The following is a 16970-nucleotide window of genomic DNA, read 5'->3' as shown; positions in this document are numbered from 1 at the left end:
AAGGCAGGGGCAGAAAACACAAAGGGTGTGGTTCACCTCTGAGGTGTAGCCCTGTAAAGGTCTTTCTGACCACAGGGAGGATGCCTGGCACCTTCAGGTGGCCCTTGAGGCTGGATCTTCACCTCCTTCTTGGCATTTTGTTCCATTTTCCCCCTCTCTGAACTGCTGGCAGCCCACTGGCTGTGTCCCTGTTCCCAGGCAAGCTATTCCTGCACATAGGAAATGTGTCCCAAATCACAGTGAAACTTCCATCCATATTGGCTCCCTGGAGCCCACTCTGAACATACTCTTGCTTGCTGCCTGCCAAGAAGGCGTTCCAGATGGTTCTGTTAGCTCCTTTTTGGCCTCTAGGGTACCCCAGCTGGGGACAGCCATGGTTTCTGGCTCTTTGTAAATGGTTTGGCAGTGTGCCTCCAAGTCATTGGTGTTGGTGAGATGGCTCAGTGGTTAAGAACACTTGCTGCTCTTCCAGAAGACCCGAGTTTGTTTCCCAGCACCCATTTTGGGTGTTTCAAAACTCCCTGTAATTTCAATTTTAGGAGATCCAACACCTTCTCTGGCCTGTGTGTGTGTGTGTGTGTGTGTGTGTGTGTGTGTGTGTGTGTGTGTGTGTGATGTGTGTGATCCCAGGTTCCATCCCCAGCATTGGAGGGTGGGGAAATAAACAGAACCTAACATCTTCCTGCCTGTGCTGAGTGTTTTCTACTTTCTATCTAGGGAAATTTAACCCTGGGTAGACTAAACGATTGCCTAGGTCATGCAGTGGAGTCAGGCTGGTCTATCCCAAGCTGTCTGGCTTACAGCCACTGGCTGCGAATCATTCCTCTGGGTGCTATGGACATGTACAGAGAGTGGATTCTTTAGGACCCAGGTAAAGACACATGGAGAGGAAGAGGAAAAAAGTTGAAATCCAGTATTAGAAACCCCGGGAGGGGGGGCTGGAGAGATTGTTCAGTGGTCCCAAGCACTTCCTGTTCTTGCTGAGGACCCAGGTTTGGTTCTCAGCACCTGTGTTGGGTGGCTTGCAACCATGGTAACTCTAATTCTGGTGACCTCATGCCCTCTTCTGGCCTCTGCAGGTCCTTGTACACTCATGGTGCACATAATAACAGTCACACACATACACATAAAATAAAATTGTAAAAATATTTAAAAAGAAAGAAACATTGAGGAGCCCACTGTGCTAGGTGTGGTAGTTCACACCCGTGCTTCTACCTGTGAGGAAGCTGTGGCAGAATTCTTGTTTTGAGACAGTGTCTCGAGTAACCCAGGCTGGCCTCACATTTGCCATAGAGCAATGGCTTCTGATCCTCCTGCCTCTGACTCCCATATGCTGGGGGTATGGTCATGTGTCACCATGTCTAGCAGGAAAGAGTCCCTTTGGTCCCTCTGGGGGCTGGGTTGTCTGGCCTGCATACACTATTAGCCTCTCAGGTTGGCCATAGCTCAGGGTTAAGCAGGAAAGTGAGTCCAATGTGTCCAGACCCTCCGTGGTGACTCAGAAAACCTGTGTTCTCCCCAGAGCCCTCTGTGGTAGCCTGAGGCATGGACTGTGATATCTAGGTGAAGGAGGCTGAAAGGTGGCCTCCATGCCAGTAATAGCTACTTAGCTCATGACAGGATGTGTCCCCATCAGGCACCCCTTAGGCTTTTCCTGTTGTCCTTGCAGACCTGAGATTCACTGAGAAAGTCAAGACTCAGGGAGGTTGTGTTGCTGACCCAACGTCACACAGCTGGGCATGCAGCTCTCCACAACAAACTTAGGCCAAAGGTAGCACACCTTCCCAATGCACACAGACAGAACTCCCTGGCAGAGGTCTTTTCCTTCCTCACTACATTCTCTACCAGAGAGAGAGGCGATCCCAATATTTCACAGGCCCCTCCATGACTAGAGTCAGTGCAGAAGGAGGCAGAGCAGGCACAGGCAGCTCCATTCCTCTGCTTGTACCTCAGCTGCTTTTCTCATGGATTACAGCAAACCTCACCTTCCACTGGCCCAGAGCGAGCCCCTCACCTCCCACTCCTTCCTCCTATCATCCCTTCCATTGTCTGTCTATCTATCTATCTATCTATCTATCTATCTATCTATCTATCAATCATCTACCTGCCCAAGCTCCGTCTTTGCCTCCATCTATCTCTTATTCATCAATCCTATTTCTACCAATGTAAAAGTAACTTTTATTTTCCTGATGTACTGTCTTCTCAGAAGCTCACTGCCTCCATCTCCTAACCTAGGCCTAGTCCTGGAAGCTTCTAGCCTCTTTACAATCTAATCCAGGCCTAGAATGTTTTCAGCTTCTTAGACTTACTGCTGAATAAGCTCACCCTTTCTTGTTTTTTGTTTTTTGTTTTTTGTTTTTTCTGAACCCTGGCTGGCTGGTGCAACTCAGCTGTTCTATCTCAAACTCCTCTCCCAGCTGACTGATTCAATCTGCCTTCCTGCAGTTTCTCACTGAATTGCTCTGCTTGGCCTCATATTAACTCTAGCTTTCTGTTCTAATCTTCCGGCTCCTTGTCATTCTCAGGCTCATTCTGTCTTCACCTGTGTCGAGCTTGTTTTCTTTTCAACCTGTCTCTTTAAAACTCCCAGTAAAACTGCCGCTGAATGCCACAGACTGAACTGCCACGAACTCAACACCACTGCACTGCCTCTCAACAGAATTACCTGAACAGAACTGACTAGAACTCAGAGATCTGCATGCCCCTGTCTCCCGAGTGCTGGGATTAAAAGTGTGTACCACCATGCCTAAACCTAAACTTTTCTTTACCAGAAACTTGCTCTGTACAGGGCTGGCTTTGAACTCAGAGATCTGCTTTCCTCTGTCTTCTGGATTAAAGGCATGTCTGTATTCTAGCTGGATCACATAGACCTAGGAGGTCTTTTGATGTGATCTCTTGCCAGAGCAGCCATGTTTTGAATTATAATTCCTCTATATAGCAATCCATTTTCCCCTTGCTCATCTCTTTATTCATTCTCCATCTCTGACTCTGCCTTTTTGTTGCTCCATCTATCCATTTCTACCTGTCCATCTTCCCCTTGCTTACTGTTCAGCCACCTTCATCTATTTACTTCTTCCAGCCATTCCTGTCTCTATCTGACCTTCTTCCCTTGGCTAATCTGTTCACTCATCTGTCCATCTTCTGCCCACCCACTCATCCATCCCTCCCTCCCTCCCTCCCTCTGTCTTCTACCTGCTTCTCTATTCATCCAACCCGTCCATCTGCTCACTGACCTGTTCTCTTCTACCTCCTCGAATCCATCCATGCAGCAGCCCACCATGACCTGTATGCTGTGGGGACGTCGGAAGGCCAGCAAAAGCTACCCATGTCCGTGAGAAGCTTACAGGCAGCGAGGAACCTGTACAAGGCAGCCCTACAGTCTGTGGCGTAGTTGTGGTTTTGGTGAATATGGACATATTTGTTCAAAAGACAATGCAGGAGCAATTAGGCTGTGGTGACTGAGAGAACATGCCTGTCACCTTCCCTACTCATGCTCCCCTCCCTCTGTCCATTCCTCCTTTCCTCCCTCCCTCCCTCAGTTCTCTCCCTGCTCCTCTGGGACTCTTGGTGTGCTCGCACACACATGGAAGTTAGAGGACAGCTTGAGGAGTAGTTCTCTCCTTCCTCCAACATGTCGGATCGATCTCAGGGTGTTAGGCTTGTTAGCAGGCAGGCACCTTTATCCACTGAGCCATCTTGTCAGTCCAGTTGCCTGTCTCTTGAAGTAACGCTGTTATATGGGATAACAGCTTGCAGACTCCTAGTCAGATCCTAGACATGAGTTACTCCATGTCTGAGTCACCGTTCTATGGCTGTGAAGAGACACCATGACCAAGGCAGCTTTTTTTTTTTTTTCCTTCAATTTTTTGGAGACAGGGTTTCTCTGTGTTAGCCTTGGCTGTCCTGGACTCACTTTGTAGACCAGGCTGGCCTCGAACTCACAGTGATCCACTTGCCTCTGCCTCCCAAGTGCTGGGATTAAAAGTGTGAGCCACCACTCCTGGCCTCTTTTTTTTTTTTAAAGCATTTAATTAGGGGTTTGCTTATGGGTTCAGAGGTCTAGTCCATTATCCTGTTGGGGAGCATGGTGGCCTGCAGACAGGCATGGTGCTGGAGCAGTAGCTGAGAGCTACATCATGATCCATAGGCAAAGAGAAAGGGGGGGCGGGGGGCAGGGGAGGTGGAGAAGGAAGACTCTGGGCTTAGCATGAGCTTTTTGAAACCTCAAAGCCCACCTCCTGTGACCCACTTCCTTGAATACAGCTACAACTCTTAATCCTTTTAATCCTTTCAAATAGTGTCACTCCCTAGCGACTAAGCATCCAAATATATGAGCCTACGGGGGCCATTCTTATTCAAACCACCAGACTCCATTTTGAGTGTAAGTGTCAAGAAGGAATGAGTGCACATCCTGCTTACACAGGTGAACGCCCGCTGCCAGCACACCAAGAGGCACACACTGATCGTTTGTTTATCCGCGCTGTTAAGGAACGCTGCTTGTGAATATATCAAACCCTTAGCAACACCAGATTGATGAACTCATCAACTAAACAAGATGGAACCCCTCACTCGGATCTCACCTCTGCCACAGAGCTTTCTGCCTCTGACATCAGGAACGCTGGGATGAACTCTGACACCTCTTTATAACCCTTTCTTAGTGCCCCCTCTCTTTCTCTCTCTTCCCCCAAGGCCCTCCCCCCACAGGGTTTCTCTGTGTGGCCTTGGCTGTCTTGGAACTCACTTTATAGACCAGGCTGGCCTTGAACTCACAGAGATCTGCCTGCCTCCACCTCCTGAGTGCTGGGATTAAAGCATGTGCCACCGCTGTCTTGCTCTTCACCCATTTTAAATCAGTGTGTGTGTGTGTGTGTGTGTGTGTGTGTGTGTGTATTACTGTGTAATGTGTGATCTGAGAACTAATATCAATAACTAAGATTGGAAAAAAAGACTCTGTGATTGCTGATGGCCACAGCAGCAGGTAAAATCAGGATTACTTGGCAAACCAGTCAATGAAACTGACTTGTGAATTGAGGAAACATGTCTATCTTTGTTTCTGTCATTGTGTGTTCAAGGTTCTTTTTAAGTAATCATGGGGTAGAGAGAGACTCTTGAGCCTCCTGCATCATGAAGGACTTTACTAGGTCCACTCTCTTTAGAGGCTCCAGTGGGTTGTCACAGCTGCTCTGTTTCATAGTGATGGTCATGCCCAGCTGGAACGGGCAGCTGACCATACCAGGCCTTGCAATCTGCCTCTGGGCTTTTTGGGTGTTTCCTGTCTGTCTAGGCCTCTCTGTCTCATTTCCAGCACATCAGGTCTCTGAGGCAGGGACTAAGCTGTGTTTATTGAAGTGTTTCATTGTTTGACACCTGGCATGTGTTGGTTGCACGCATCAGGAGCCTGGACAGGTGGGCTGCTGTCCAGGAATGATGACACAGTTTTGGAAGTTAAGGTGGACAGTGGCTGCTGTTCCTGACTGTGGTAGTTGAGGTTGGACACCAAGACTGGATGTGGGCCAGAGAGAGAAAGGGTAACTGGGAGGGCCCAGTGTCAGGGTGGATGTCCCTATCCGCTGGCAATGTGGGACTGCAGGGCCCTTATCCTCTCAAGTGGACAGTGCGCTTTAGGCTCTCTCATTGTCCGAGATCCTAGTTTCTTGAGTGTAGTGTTTGGCCCAGCTGCTTCTCCAGAGCAGACCCATCATCCCCTTCTATACCCGCCGCTTCTACTAATGAACTGGCTGGCAATTCCGCAGGGACACAGCTGGGGCACAGCACAGATTTTGTGTGTGCAGAACTGGAGGCATAGGGAGCCCAAAGGCCTTGTCTCAAAGCCAAGCGGCAGTGTTGGGATTTGAATGCAGGCAGGTCAACTTGCAATCAGATGCTGAGCCACGTCCCTCTGTGGGCCAGGATGGACATCAAGGTTGGCCTTGGACAGGCTACTTCCTGTCCCCCTTTGCCCTCTGCCTTTGCTGTGGCAGCTGGCACTGACTGCTTGCCTAAAATCAGACAACCTGTCGGGGTGAGGGGTCATCCCTAGTTTGGAACTAGCCTGTTCAAGGCCAGCCCACAGAGAACAAAAAAACAGGTGGACACGTGGCCTTCTGCTGTCCTACCCTGAGGGCTATCCAGACCGAACTGCTGGGCATTCCATGTCAGCGTGCCCTTCCCTTCGTTCTACAACTGTTTGGCCCTGAGGCTCCCTCAGGTCACCAGTAGAGATGCAGCCTGGGTCACTGAGCCCCCAATGAAATTAGCGAAAGTGGTGGCCATAGAGACAAGGTTGCACTTTTTGCATGGGCTGGCCATCAGAGAGAATGGCTCTAAGACAGTGGATGCCTCACGCAAATCCCCTTTGGAGTCTTGGTGGCTTCCCTTTCAGGACCAAAGGTCAACTGTAAAGTGGGGCACACATATGAGGGGCTACTGTTTATATGGTGACTGTAAGCAGTCAGAAGCCTGGCATCGTCTGAATCTGGAAATAGAGACAGACCTATGTCTGAAGGTTGGCCATCTCCCATGACCTCTCACATGCTTTCCTGATGCCGAGGTCATTGGCACCACGATCCTTGTGGGGCATGTGAGTGTGGGTATCAAAATAGCCTGTTGCACAGTCCGTCCTAGCTCCGCCTCAGCTCGCAGGTATTTAAAAGACCTGCAGGGTTTGTAGGAACTGGCCGGTGTGGCACAGACAGCGAGACCAGAGCTCTTACAACTTCCACACTGTCCATGGATTTTGTTGCTGGGGCCATTGGAGGTACGGGATAGGGAGAGAGGGGTTCAGGGGATGGGGAGAGCTGGGGATGGTGCTTTTGCATGTGTGCTAAGTGGGAGGGAGTCCTAGGCAGTTGGGGTTTGAGTAGAACCATGGCATGGGCTATGGGTGCTGAAGGGGGATGGCCGGTTCTCACAGGCCTTGATGAACAGGCAGGATGCTGAGCCAGGCTAGGGATCCCTGGCTTGGAAACAGGAGCTTGTCCTTATGGGGTTACATGGCTGGGGTCCTCGGCGTGGATGAATGAGTCCTGGGGAAGGACCGAAGGCTGGAGGGAAGAACAGTGCCCCCAGGAGTTCCATTGCTAGGATCCAGAGCCAGACATAGAGTAGGCTACTGAGGCCTATTAACAACATCTAGGCCCCCTGAGGCTGAAGCTGTCTGCACCCCCAGGGAGAGGTGATAGGGAGGTGGCTGCCCTCTGGGACTCCGTGGGCCATCGATCCCCAGGCTGTGTGACTATTTTGAGTGAGGCACCCTTGGACCTGCAGCTATTATGAAACATCCATGGCTCTTTCTCACTGTTGGGAACAGCCTGGAAGGCCAGAAAGGAAAGACAGGGCCAGCTTGGTGTTTGGGTGGAGACTGGGGTCCTGGCCCTGCCTGGGGCTGTCTGGGGGTCTTGACCTAAACCATCCCAAGGCTGGGTGCTCCTCTGAGTGCCACAGGAGGTCACATCCTCCTCACAGCGACAGGCAGGGTCCTAGTGAGGGGTCCTTGCTCTGTGCGGAGCCTGGGTCTCTGAACCAAGACTTTTCTTTCTTGGAGAACTGTAGATGTAGAGGGTCTAGCAGCAAGGCCATGTGACACAGGTTCTAATGCCACCAACATAGGATGGCTACCAAGGATATCACGTGCGGCTGGATGGCTTCTCTGGTTTACTGAGGAGAGTTGCCAGTGTGTTTCCAGGCAGAGGCAACCAAGAGCACAGGCAGAAAGCCCCAGGGAGAAAGGCTTTGAGGGCTAGAGTTGGTGAAATGTTTGAGAGATGTAGGGTATTTTATATGAATCTCCTGTCAGAGAGACACTTGCATCAAGCTCCCCACCCCCACCCCAAGCATTCATTCTTCTCCAGGACACAACCCCATGGGCTCTGTCATCCTTGATAGTGTCCTTTACATCCTTGCTCAGGTGCAGAAAGGCCAAGCACCGGATTGGCCCTCAGCTTCCTCAAGGCTGTGCTGGCCATCCATGTTGACACCCTGGTGCTGGGGGTGCCAGGGCTGGCAGGGTAGTGTAGGTCTCCTGCTCCAAAGCCAGGGTGGGCACTACAGGCCCCTCTGCAAGGTGGGTCAACAGCTGCGTCCACTTTCTTGAGTTAACCCACTCAGGTAGAGAAAGGATGAGTTAGTAGCGGTTCTCGAGGCTCTGACCACTAGGTGGCCCCGCTGCTTGGGCCTCTGTGTGGGTGCTAGAGGGCAACAGTAGGGAGGGGGTTCTCTTGTCCAGGAAACCAAAAGGCAAGGGGTCACAATTTCATAGTCCCTTCTAAGATATGACTTCCAGTGACTTAAGGACCTCCTGTGGGCTCTACCACCTCCCACATGTGGGCCTCTGGAGGAACTTTGTCCAGATCACAGTGGTAGTGCACTCTGTTCTAAACTCATCGTTGGGTCCAGGCAATAGCAGCTCTTTAGTGACCTGTGTGGGGGTCTGGGTGCTCACTTGGCCTTTGCTCAGACTGGGCCCCTCCCCCCTCCCTGTAATGTGTGGGTGTCCACCTGGCTTCCACACAAACCCTGCACAGGCTGAGGCTTGAGGGCAAAGTTTGCCTGGCTCAGAGACAGGGTCATCCAGTGTGGAACCAGCCGTTCTCCCAAACTGTGATGTCAGAGGGGAGGCTGAGGAACGTCCTTGGCGTGGGCAGTGGGCATAGGCACCGTTGGGTCAGGAATCAGGGCTGGGAGGTGTCTAGCAAGCTGGGCACGAGCATCCTGAGCCTAAGTTTTTCACCTGTAAAACAGAGGATGCAGTCCAGGTAGTGGCAGCTGGAGGTGGGGGGCAGAGGGGGTTGCTTAAGGCCACCTCCTCAGGTTCCTTGGGACAGATGGCCTCTCACTGCTGACAGGGCCACCTCCTGTAGCTTCACTGGTTCCTCTGATTGTTTTGCAGGAGTTTGCGGTGTTGCTGTGGGCTACCCTCTGGATACAGTGAAGGTACAGTGAAAGCCGGGCCTTGGTTTAGATGGCACTCAACCTCTCCTGGACTTGGCTCTGGTCATCAGTTAGAATGCTAGTAGGACCCAGCCCTCTCCTACTCTAATACCATCAGTGGTTCCCAGTGGCCCTTGGGACCGTCAATCTCTCCCACCCTGTGGGAGATTCTCAAGGACTCACTGTCTCCACCCAGTCTACAGCAGCATGGCTGACAGTCAAGGGGCCAGAGACTAGGCTTCTCTCCAGCCCTTCCTGAAACCTTCTTCCTCCCCTGCAGGTCAGGATTCAGACTGAAACCAAGTACACAAGCATCTGGTCCTGCATCCGGGACATCTATCGTCAAGAGCGGGTAGGGCTGAGGCCTGATAATAAGGGCTGGGACTTGCTAGTGATGCCCAGGGATCTCTCTGAGGCCCAAAGCCTGGGCATCTGGTGCATTATATGGTACAGAACCACGTCCCGGATGACAGCCCTTAGGGTCCTGAGCCCACCCATATCCCCTTTGCCTCCAGCTGCTGTGTGACCTAGACACTGCTCACTGGTGCCTATGTGAGCAGGCTCTGAGTGAACTCAGAAGAGGGGACACAGGGGAAACTGGGCTTCTGAAGGCCAGGGAGGAGCCCATCTAGAAGGTCTTCAGGACACTAGACAAGTGAACTTGGGGCTTGGTGCAGGCAGGGGTTAGCTGAGCATTGTGCTGGTTCTAACAGCATTGCCAGGCAGCTGTCTCTTTAACTCCTCCCCTAACCTCAAACATCATCAAGTCCTGAGACCCCAAGGCTGACGTCTGGAGACACTGCTCTGGGCAAGGGAGATGGTGGTCAGTCCCAGCTGTCCCAGTCCCAGGGCACTCTCTCTCTCTCTCTCTCTTGACTGGGTCCTGTCCTTACTTGATCTCTCTCTCTCTCTGCCAGGTGTGGGGCTTCTACCGGGGGCTCTCACTGCCTGTGTGCACAGTGTCCCTGGTGTCATCTGTGTCTTTTGGTACCTATCACCACTGTCTGGCTCACATCTGCCGCTTCCGGTACGGCAGCACCAACGCCAAGCCCACCAAAGCTGACATCACACTCTCAGGATGTGCCTCTGGCCTTGTCCGGGTGAGTGGAGGCAGCTGAGGGTGGACGGGCAGGGAGTCTGAACAAACCTCCCACTGGGCTTCAAGACTGAGGCTCTGGGGAGGTAGACTCTGCAGGGCATGGGAACTCTGCTGAGGAACTAGTGTCCTGCCTGCGATGGGCTAGCCTCCTTTTGATGTCCCTGCCAGTATGCCCCAGTGGAGAGGAGGAGATGACCATAAAGACCCTCCCTGTCAGGGCATGGGGACACAGAGAGATAGCACTCAGGACTCCATCATCAGGGTGGCCACCAAACGCCTGAACACCACCCACTGTTATCATGGACACTTGGCATCCCCCATTCTCAGTGGAGACAGAACATCAGGCACCACAGATGGGAACAGGGCAGGCAAGTACAGCTGAGGTCTCTCATAGGCCAGCATGGAGCAGCATGAGTAAGCACTCCATTTTTGTTGTTGTTGTTTTTGTTATTTTTTTGTTTTTCAAGACAGGCTTTCCCTGTGTAGCTTTGACTATTCTGGACTCACTTTGTAGAGCAGGCTGGCCTCGAACTCACAGCGATCCGCCTGCCTCTGCCTCCTGAGTGCTGGGATTAAAGGTGTGCACCACCATCGCCCGGCTAAAACCATTTTTCTTTTTTTTGGTTTTACCCTAGACTTACTTTATAGACCAGGCTGGCCTTGAACTCACAGCGATCTTCTGTCTCTGCCTCCCAAGTGCATGTGTCACTGCACCTTAGTGTTGAGTTCTTAACCAGAGCCCCCTGGGCAGAGGGGCTAAGTGTCATACCCACTGTACACAGTGCACAGACCAAAGGCCAATGAGACTAGCCTAGCCAGGCTCATCTCTTGAGCTTTTCTGAGCTGCCATCTTATCTGCAGAGGTGTGATGAGAATTAAGGAGGCCAGGGCGTGAAGACCTGACTCATCTGAGTCCCACAGTGACCACTACGCCTGCCTTTGTCAATATGATTACATCACAAACAACTCTCACGCATGCTCCTGAACTTTGTCACATTTACTTAGCACCTAATATGTGCTGAGCTAGTGCTCAGATAGAGAAGTAGAGGCCTTGGCTTTGGCCTTGATTGGGCTCAGCTGGCTTTGAACCCAGCATCATTAAAGTCTTGGGACCAGCTTGCAGGTTCTTGGGGCCACACCGTTGCCCTGAACGGTCAGAGCAATGGAAGGCTGAGTCCCAGAGTGTGTGGCAGGTTGTGGTCATGCCCTGCTCTTGCTTCCTTTGTCCCAGGTGTTCCTGACGTCACCCACTGAGGTAGCCAAAGTCCGGCTGCAGACACAGGCCCAAGCTCAGACACAGCAGCGGCGGCCCTCGGCCTCCTGGACATCTGTAGCTCCTGCTTTGTGTCCCGCACCCACTGCGTGTCTGCAGCCCAGACCCAAGTACTGTGGGCCACTGCACTGCTTAGTGACAGTGGCCCGTGAGGAGGGGCTGCGGGGACTCTACAAGGGCAGCTCGGCTCTGTTCCTTCGTGAAGGTCACTCCTTTGCTACCTACTTTCTCTCCTATGCCATGCTTTGTGAGTGGCTCACCCCTGCTGGCCATAGGCAGCCAGGTGAGTGACAGGAGGCCGGGGTTGGCCCTGTGGGGTAGGGGCTGGGAGAGGAACTGTGCAGAATAGAAGCGTATCTTTACCCCAGGCGTACTTGTACTTGTGTTTTCTCAGGCTGTACACACAGCTAACACCTGCCTTATTTTTCAAGTAGGGTTTCTGAGGGGAGTGTGTCCAAGGACACACAGTGACTAGCTGGGTTTATCTCGACTCTGTGAGCTGCCCTGGGCTGGGTCTTGTCTCCAAGAAGTTTGCAATAAGGCACTGTCACTTTCTCTTCTGCAGATGTCCTAGGTGTGCTGGTCGCTGGAGGTTGTGCTGGGGTCCTGGCCTGGGCCGTGGCCACCCCCATGGATGTGATCAAGTCACGCCTGCAGGCGGATGGGCAGGGCCAGCAGCGCTACCGGGGCCTCCTGCATTGTGTGGTGACCAGCGTGCGGGAGGAGGGCCCCAGGGTGCTCTTCAAGGGGCTGACGCTCAACTGCTGCCGTGCCTTTCCCGTCAACATGGTTGTCTTCGTGGCCTACGAGGCTGTGCTGAGGTTCACTCAGAGCCTGCTCACGTAGGCACCAGTGAGCAGTGTCTAGGTCACACAGCAGCTGGAGGCAAAGGGGATATGGGTGGGCTCAGGACCCTAAGGGCTGTCACCATTATAGCAGAGGACCTTCTGTGCAGTGACTTAGGGGAGGCCTGAGCTTGGCCTACCCAGCTGCTGACCACAAGGTCAGGGAGTTGGTCTTCTATCTGCTTGGGGGTCACGAGTCAGGGCTGTGTGGGTCTCCTTTATGAGGACATGTGTCACTTGGAGTCATCTGTCACTGAACAACTGCTCATTCTTCTGTGTACTTTACTTGTCCACACCCCCAATTTCAGATCATATCCTTACCATCCTCCAGCTCCACTCAACTTCCACCCGTTTACACTGTCCCCTTGGAGACATGCTGAGGATCAGACAGCAAGCGGGGCCATCTGGCTACAGGTCGGGCTTGTTCCCTGTTCTAGGCTGTCCAAGAGGGTCCACCGTCCTCATCGGCCAAGCAACTGGTACAAGGTGTCACCACCATGTACCCACACTGCCTGTAGGTGCTGTGTTGGCCACATTAAGATCCTGGAACCTGGGTCAGGAGTGTTAACTGAACCTGTTAATAAATGTTTCTGTGGTTGCTCAGCGGTGTTGCTGTGATGTGAGTCTTGGCCCTTGTAAAGCCTGTCTGCTCACGGTGGGAGGGGAGGCATGGGGCCTTGGTCCAGGTGGCTAAGATGTACAGGAGTTCTTACCTGGGCGGCTAGCCTAGGTCTCCAGGCTGCCACTGGTGAGGGAAGTGGCCTAGAACTCACCATACAGTCTAGGCTGGCCTCAAATTCTCAGTGTCTTCCTACCTCAGCCTCCCGAGTGTGGGGATTCCAGGCCTTTATGTCACTGTGCCTGGCCTCGCTCCTGCTGCCAGAAGTAAAGGACATGGAGAAGGGGCCGGAGCTCCTGAGTAACTCACAGGGGAAGAGCTGGGCTCCGCAAGGGCTACTTGAAGAGAAATCAAGGCTTTAGTTGACCTCTGCGGTGAGAGCTAAAAGCTATCCCTGAGAGCTCCTACACTGTGTGCTTGCTGCAGACCAACGGGCCTAGAAGGGCCAAGAGTGTACTCTGGAGAGTTTCACTAAGGCCTGCTTACCCCCTGGGCATACTATTCTAGATGAGAGCTGTCACCTGTCAGCTGACACTCACATCTGTGTGATATGGATACCACACAGTGAAGGCTGTTCTTCCTGGGAATTCTTTGGACCACTGGGTACTGGACACTATCCCCAGCCTGCCCCCATTAAAAGCACTGCTGAACCTTTTTCTCAGGGAGCTTCCAGAGACCGCTGGTTTTTAGCACATGTGGTAGTAGTGGGTGTGGCAGGCCTGCAGCTACCCCTACCTGGATGGGCAGCAGCCTGGGGCACCATCTTGGGAGATGGAGCTCCCTAGAGGTCAAGTGACTCCACTTGCCCTTCACCCAAGTTGTGGCTGATGGGTGATGTGGGGTGCTGGCCTGGGCGCTCACTCCTCCCTAGGCCCAGGAGCCCACCTTAGCCACCAGATGATCTGGCTGGCTAGACAGTGACAGCAATGTCTCTCCCTCATCTGCACACCTACATTCCATGGCTGCAAGGGCACTGCACTGGCGTCAGTCATCCCGGATCACAGCGAGACCAAGGCAATCCTCTGCACAGCTCACCACCTCTGCCATAGCCAGCCAGGCGAGGTGTTGGCCTGGGAAGTGAGGCCAGTCCAGTGTGAGCCTGCATGAACTTCATAGCACGCTCCTGGGCTCTGGATCCAGGTGCTTGGCCTCCCAGGTGTGAGTCTTAGTGCTACCAGTAGTACTAGGTCAGACCAGACTGCTCATTAACAAATCCACTGTGTGGCCCTGGACAAGTCATGTTCCCCTCCAAATCCTGTTTGCCCCCTTGCAAACGAGGACAGGTGGGTAAAGTGAAGCCAGGCTCCATTATGGCTGGACCCCTGATGGCCCAGCTCAAGCCTGTGTTCATCACTTCAACGCCTCCCCGAGTACACAGCTCTTTGCAACTAGGACATCACACGCACATACTCTCCTTAGGCTGTTGGTCAGCCAAACGAGGTGGCCCCCCCCACAAAATGATCCCCGGGAGCCCGCCTCTAAGCACCATGGGATTTCACAGCTCTGCATTTTCCCAAGTGTTCCATGCCCCCTACCCCCAAGCAAAGGGAAGGGGATAGCCTCAGCAGGGGTGTAGTGTGGCGGAGGCCTGCTGCTGCAAGTCCACGGACCTCTGCAGCCTGCCTGGACAGACAGCGGCAGACAGGAGCACAACAAAGTTTATTTTTGCCTGAAAGTGATGCAAGGACAGAACACTCAGAATGGCCCTTGGGCGTTCAGAGAGGACAGACACTTCAAGCAGGGGCTTTCCCTGAGATACGGCTGCTGCTCTGCCAAGACTCTGAGTGGTGGCTCATGACCCGAGGCCAGCCCAGAGGGAGAATGCCAGGGCCTGGACGGCTGCTGTTCTTCTCTACCTAGCTATGGTCCCTGAGGCATGGCCAGCACAGTGTCCTGTGCTACCCTCCACGTCAGTCACTTCAGTCAGGTGTCAACCAAAAGCATCTGCAAAGGCAACAGACTGTCCTTAGAGTCTGGTGTTGGGAGAAGCCACTACTACGTTTTACAAGATGGTGCCTGGCCTGGGCCACCTGTGGAAAAGTCGGTTCACTAAGGGCAACAAGCATGATTCTGGAGTGGACGACACGTACGATCTGGAGGTTAGTTACCTCAGCCTGAAGTTTCACCCACAAGACTTGGGTTAATAGAAGTGGCCCAGCCTGGCCCGTAATCAGTGTTAAAGGCAGCTTTAGAGCCGAAGGACACGCCACCCTGTGGAGAAGAAGATTGGACCCAGGGCATCATGCATGCTAGGCGAGTGCTCTACTACTGAGCTACACCTCCAGGACAGGCCGATGCCTTCCTAGTCAAGTATAAAGCAAGCTTCTCTATAGCCTATGTAAATATGTATTTGGTATGGGCTCCAGCACCGTATCTTTTGCCCACTAAATGTCTCCTTATCTGTTTTTCACAGCAGTCTTCAGTTTTCCGATAATGACATTTTGATTCCACAGAACAGATTATGATAGCGTCTTGCTAGGGAGCCTTGGCTGGCTCAGGACTTGGGCGTTAGCCTCCTGAGTGCAGATTATGAGGGGTGCACTAACATGGCTGGCTGAGCACACACACTTAAAAAAAAACTGGAATAGATTTTAGGATTTTACTGGAATCCAAGGCTGCTAGATGGAGAGTCCCCCGTGGGCCATGGAGGCACCCCACATGGGCTCTGTGTGGGAGAGATTCTGGGCTGAGTTCCCACCCGACCACACAACAGGTGCAGAGACATCACAGAAGAAACAGCATCCAGATGCGCAAGAGTGTAGAGACCCAGGTCCAGGAATTACCACGTGACAGAAGCCTACTAGGAGTGTGGCTTGATTCGCTAGGGCTGGGATTCCTGACAGGTTCTGTCTTTACATGCACATAGAAAAGAAGCGTTACTGAAAGTGGAAGGACAGCTGGCGGGGAGTCATGAACGCCTTCACCGTCTCCTCGGTGACTGCCGTGCGTCGGGCCTGGTGCTCTGCAACCAGGGGCTGCAGGACATCTATGAGAGTCTTCTTGAGCTCCCCAGTGAGCATGGCTCCGCTGCTGTAGTCCTGCAGGAAGTCGGATGCTATGAGCAGGCTGTGTCCACACCCTCCTGACCTGAGCCCTACGTCAGCTGATGGCCTTTTATGAGCCATGCTGACAGTGTCAGTGTCACAGTAACCTGGGTCTTTTCTTTTGCTTTGTTTTTCGAGACACTGTTTCTCTGTGTAACAGCCCTGGCTGTCCTGGACTCACTCTGTAGACCAGGCTGGCCTTGAACTCAGAGATGCGCCTTAAAGGTGTGCCCCACCACACCTGGTGTAACCTGGGTCTTACAGGACATTAAAATGTTGCCTTGTCCAGTTTCAATGTGTTAGTTTTTATATTATTGTCCCATAGGGAAAAAAAAAAAACGGGAGTGGCCATGGATGGGAGGGGAAGTGGGGCAGAACTGGAGAGCAGAGGGGAAACCATTATCAGAACGTATTATGGCATCCAGGAGAGAGGGAGAAGTGGGTGCAGCTCCCAGCTGCACTGGCTCCCATGCACCCCGACGCCTTCTTGCCTGACTGGGCCACTCCTGAAGCAGGCAAACAAAGGCCCAAAACTTAGGTGGCAGCAAGTTGGGGATCACCTGTAGTTCCGCACCACAGGCACTGACCGCTCCTAGAGAATGGGATGTTTCCTCAGAGAACTTCTCCTGTGTCATGGAGCTCTCCTGCTGGCTTCTCACTGCCTCTTTCCTTCACTATCTTTGATACTAGTTCCTGTGTCACTAAAACCCTTTAAATACTTATTCCTATAGCTCCAGCACTGAGGTAGCTGGGGCAGCAACACTGTCATGAGTTTACTGTGAGCCTGGTCTACAAATGAGATTCTGTCTTAAACAGCAACAACCAAAGACACCCACAACAGTGTAGTGCACCGCAGCGGTTCTCACCTGGCCCCGGCTGCACAGAACATGCCTACAACTGTTTTCTGCTACTGTTCCTGTTGTCTTTGTATGACAAGCTGTTTCCTATTCCAGGCTCTACCTGTCCCAACCTGCTCACCGAGAGGCTGTCCTGGGACCACGGTCTTCTAAATTATCTGCCAACTTGCTTTCTGTCCCGACAAGGAAGATAAACCTCCTTATGCTCTCACTTTTGTGAACTATTCAAGGGTTCTTCCCATGTGGTTAAAAATCTGAGGTTTTTCATTTGGTTTTACATGTAGAAGCCTTCATGGTTTCCTGTC

The 16970-nt window shown here is 52.5% G+C and overlaps 2 protein-coding genes across 3 annotated transcripts in view; one reads left to right on the top strand and one right to left on the bottom strand.

The window, feature by feature from the left end:
* The first annotated feature begins 6577 nt into the window (after positions 1–6577).
* Positions 6578–12748, top strand: SLC25A47 (solute carrier family 25 member 47). The gene is made up of 6 exons (XM_084792458.1): positions 6578–6757; positions 8888–8931; positions 9209–9280; positions 9846–10028; positions 11259–11583; positions 11866–12748. The coding sequence occupies exons 1-6, from the start codon at positions 6730–6732 to the stop codon at positions 12144–12146; spliced, it is 933 nt and encodes a 310-aa protein (XP_084648584.1). The 5' UTR covers positions 6578–6729; the 3' UTR covers positions 12147–12748.
* Positions 12749–14404: 1656 nt separating this feature from the next.
* Positions 14405–16970, bottom strand: part of WARS1 (tryptophanyl-tRNA synthetase 1) — a 34206-nt gene continuing 31640 nt past the window's right edge. For both annotated transcript variants that reach the window (XM_084792949.1, XM_084792950.1), the window contains one exon: positions 14405–15802. In XM_084792949.1, coding sequence (XP_084649075.1) covers positions 15641–15802 — 162 coding nt within the window. In that variant the 3' untranslated portion in view covers positions 14405–15640. The remainder of the gene's footprint in view (positions 15803–16970) is intronic.

This window comes from Acomys minous, assembly GCF_964271855.1.
Source record: "Acomys minous genome assembly, chromosome: 8".
NCBI lineage: Eukaryota > Metazoa > Chordata > Mammalia > Rodentia > Muridae > Acomys > Acomys minous.
Note: the sequence above shows the minus strand (reverse complement) of the source record. Positions and strands in the feature narration are given on the sequence as shown.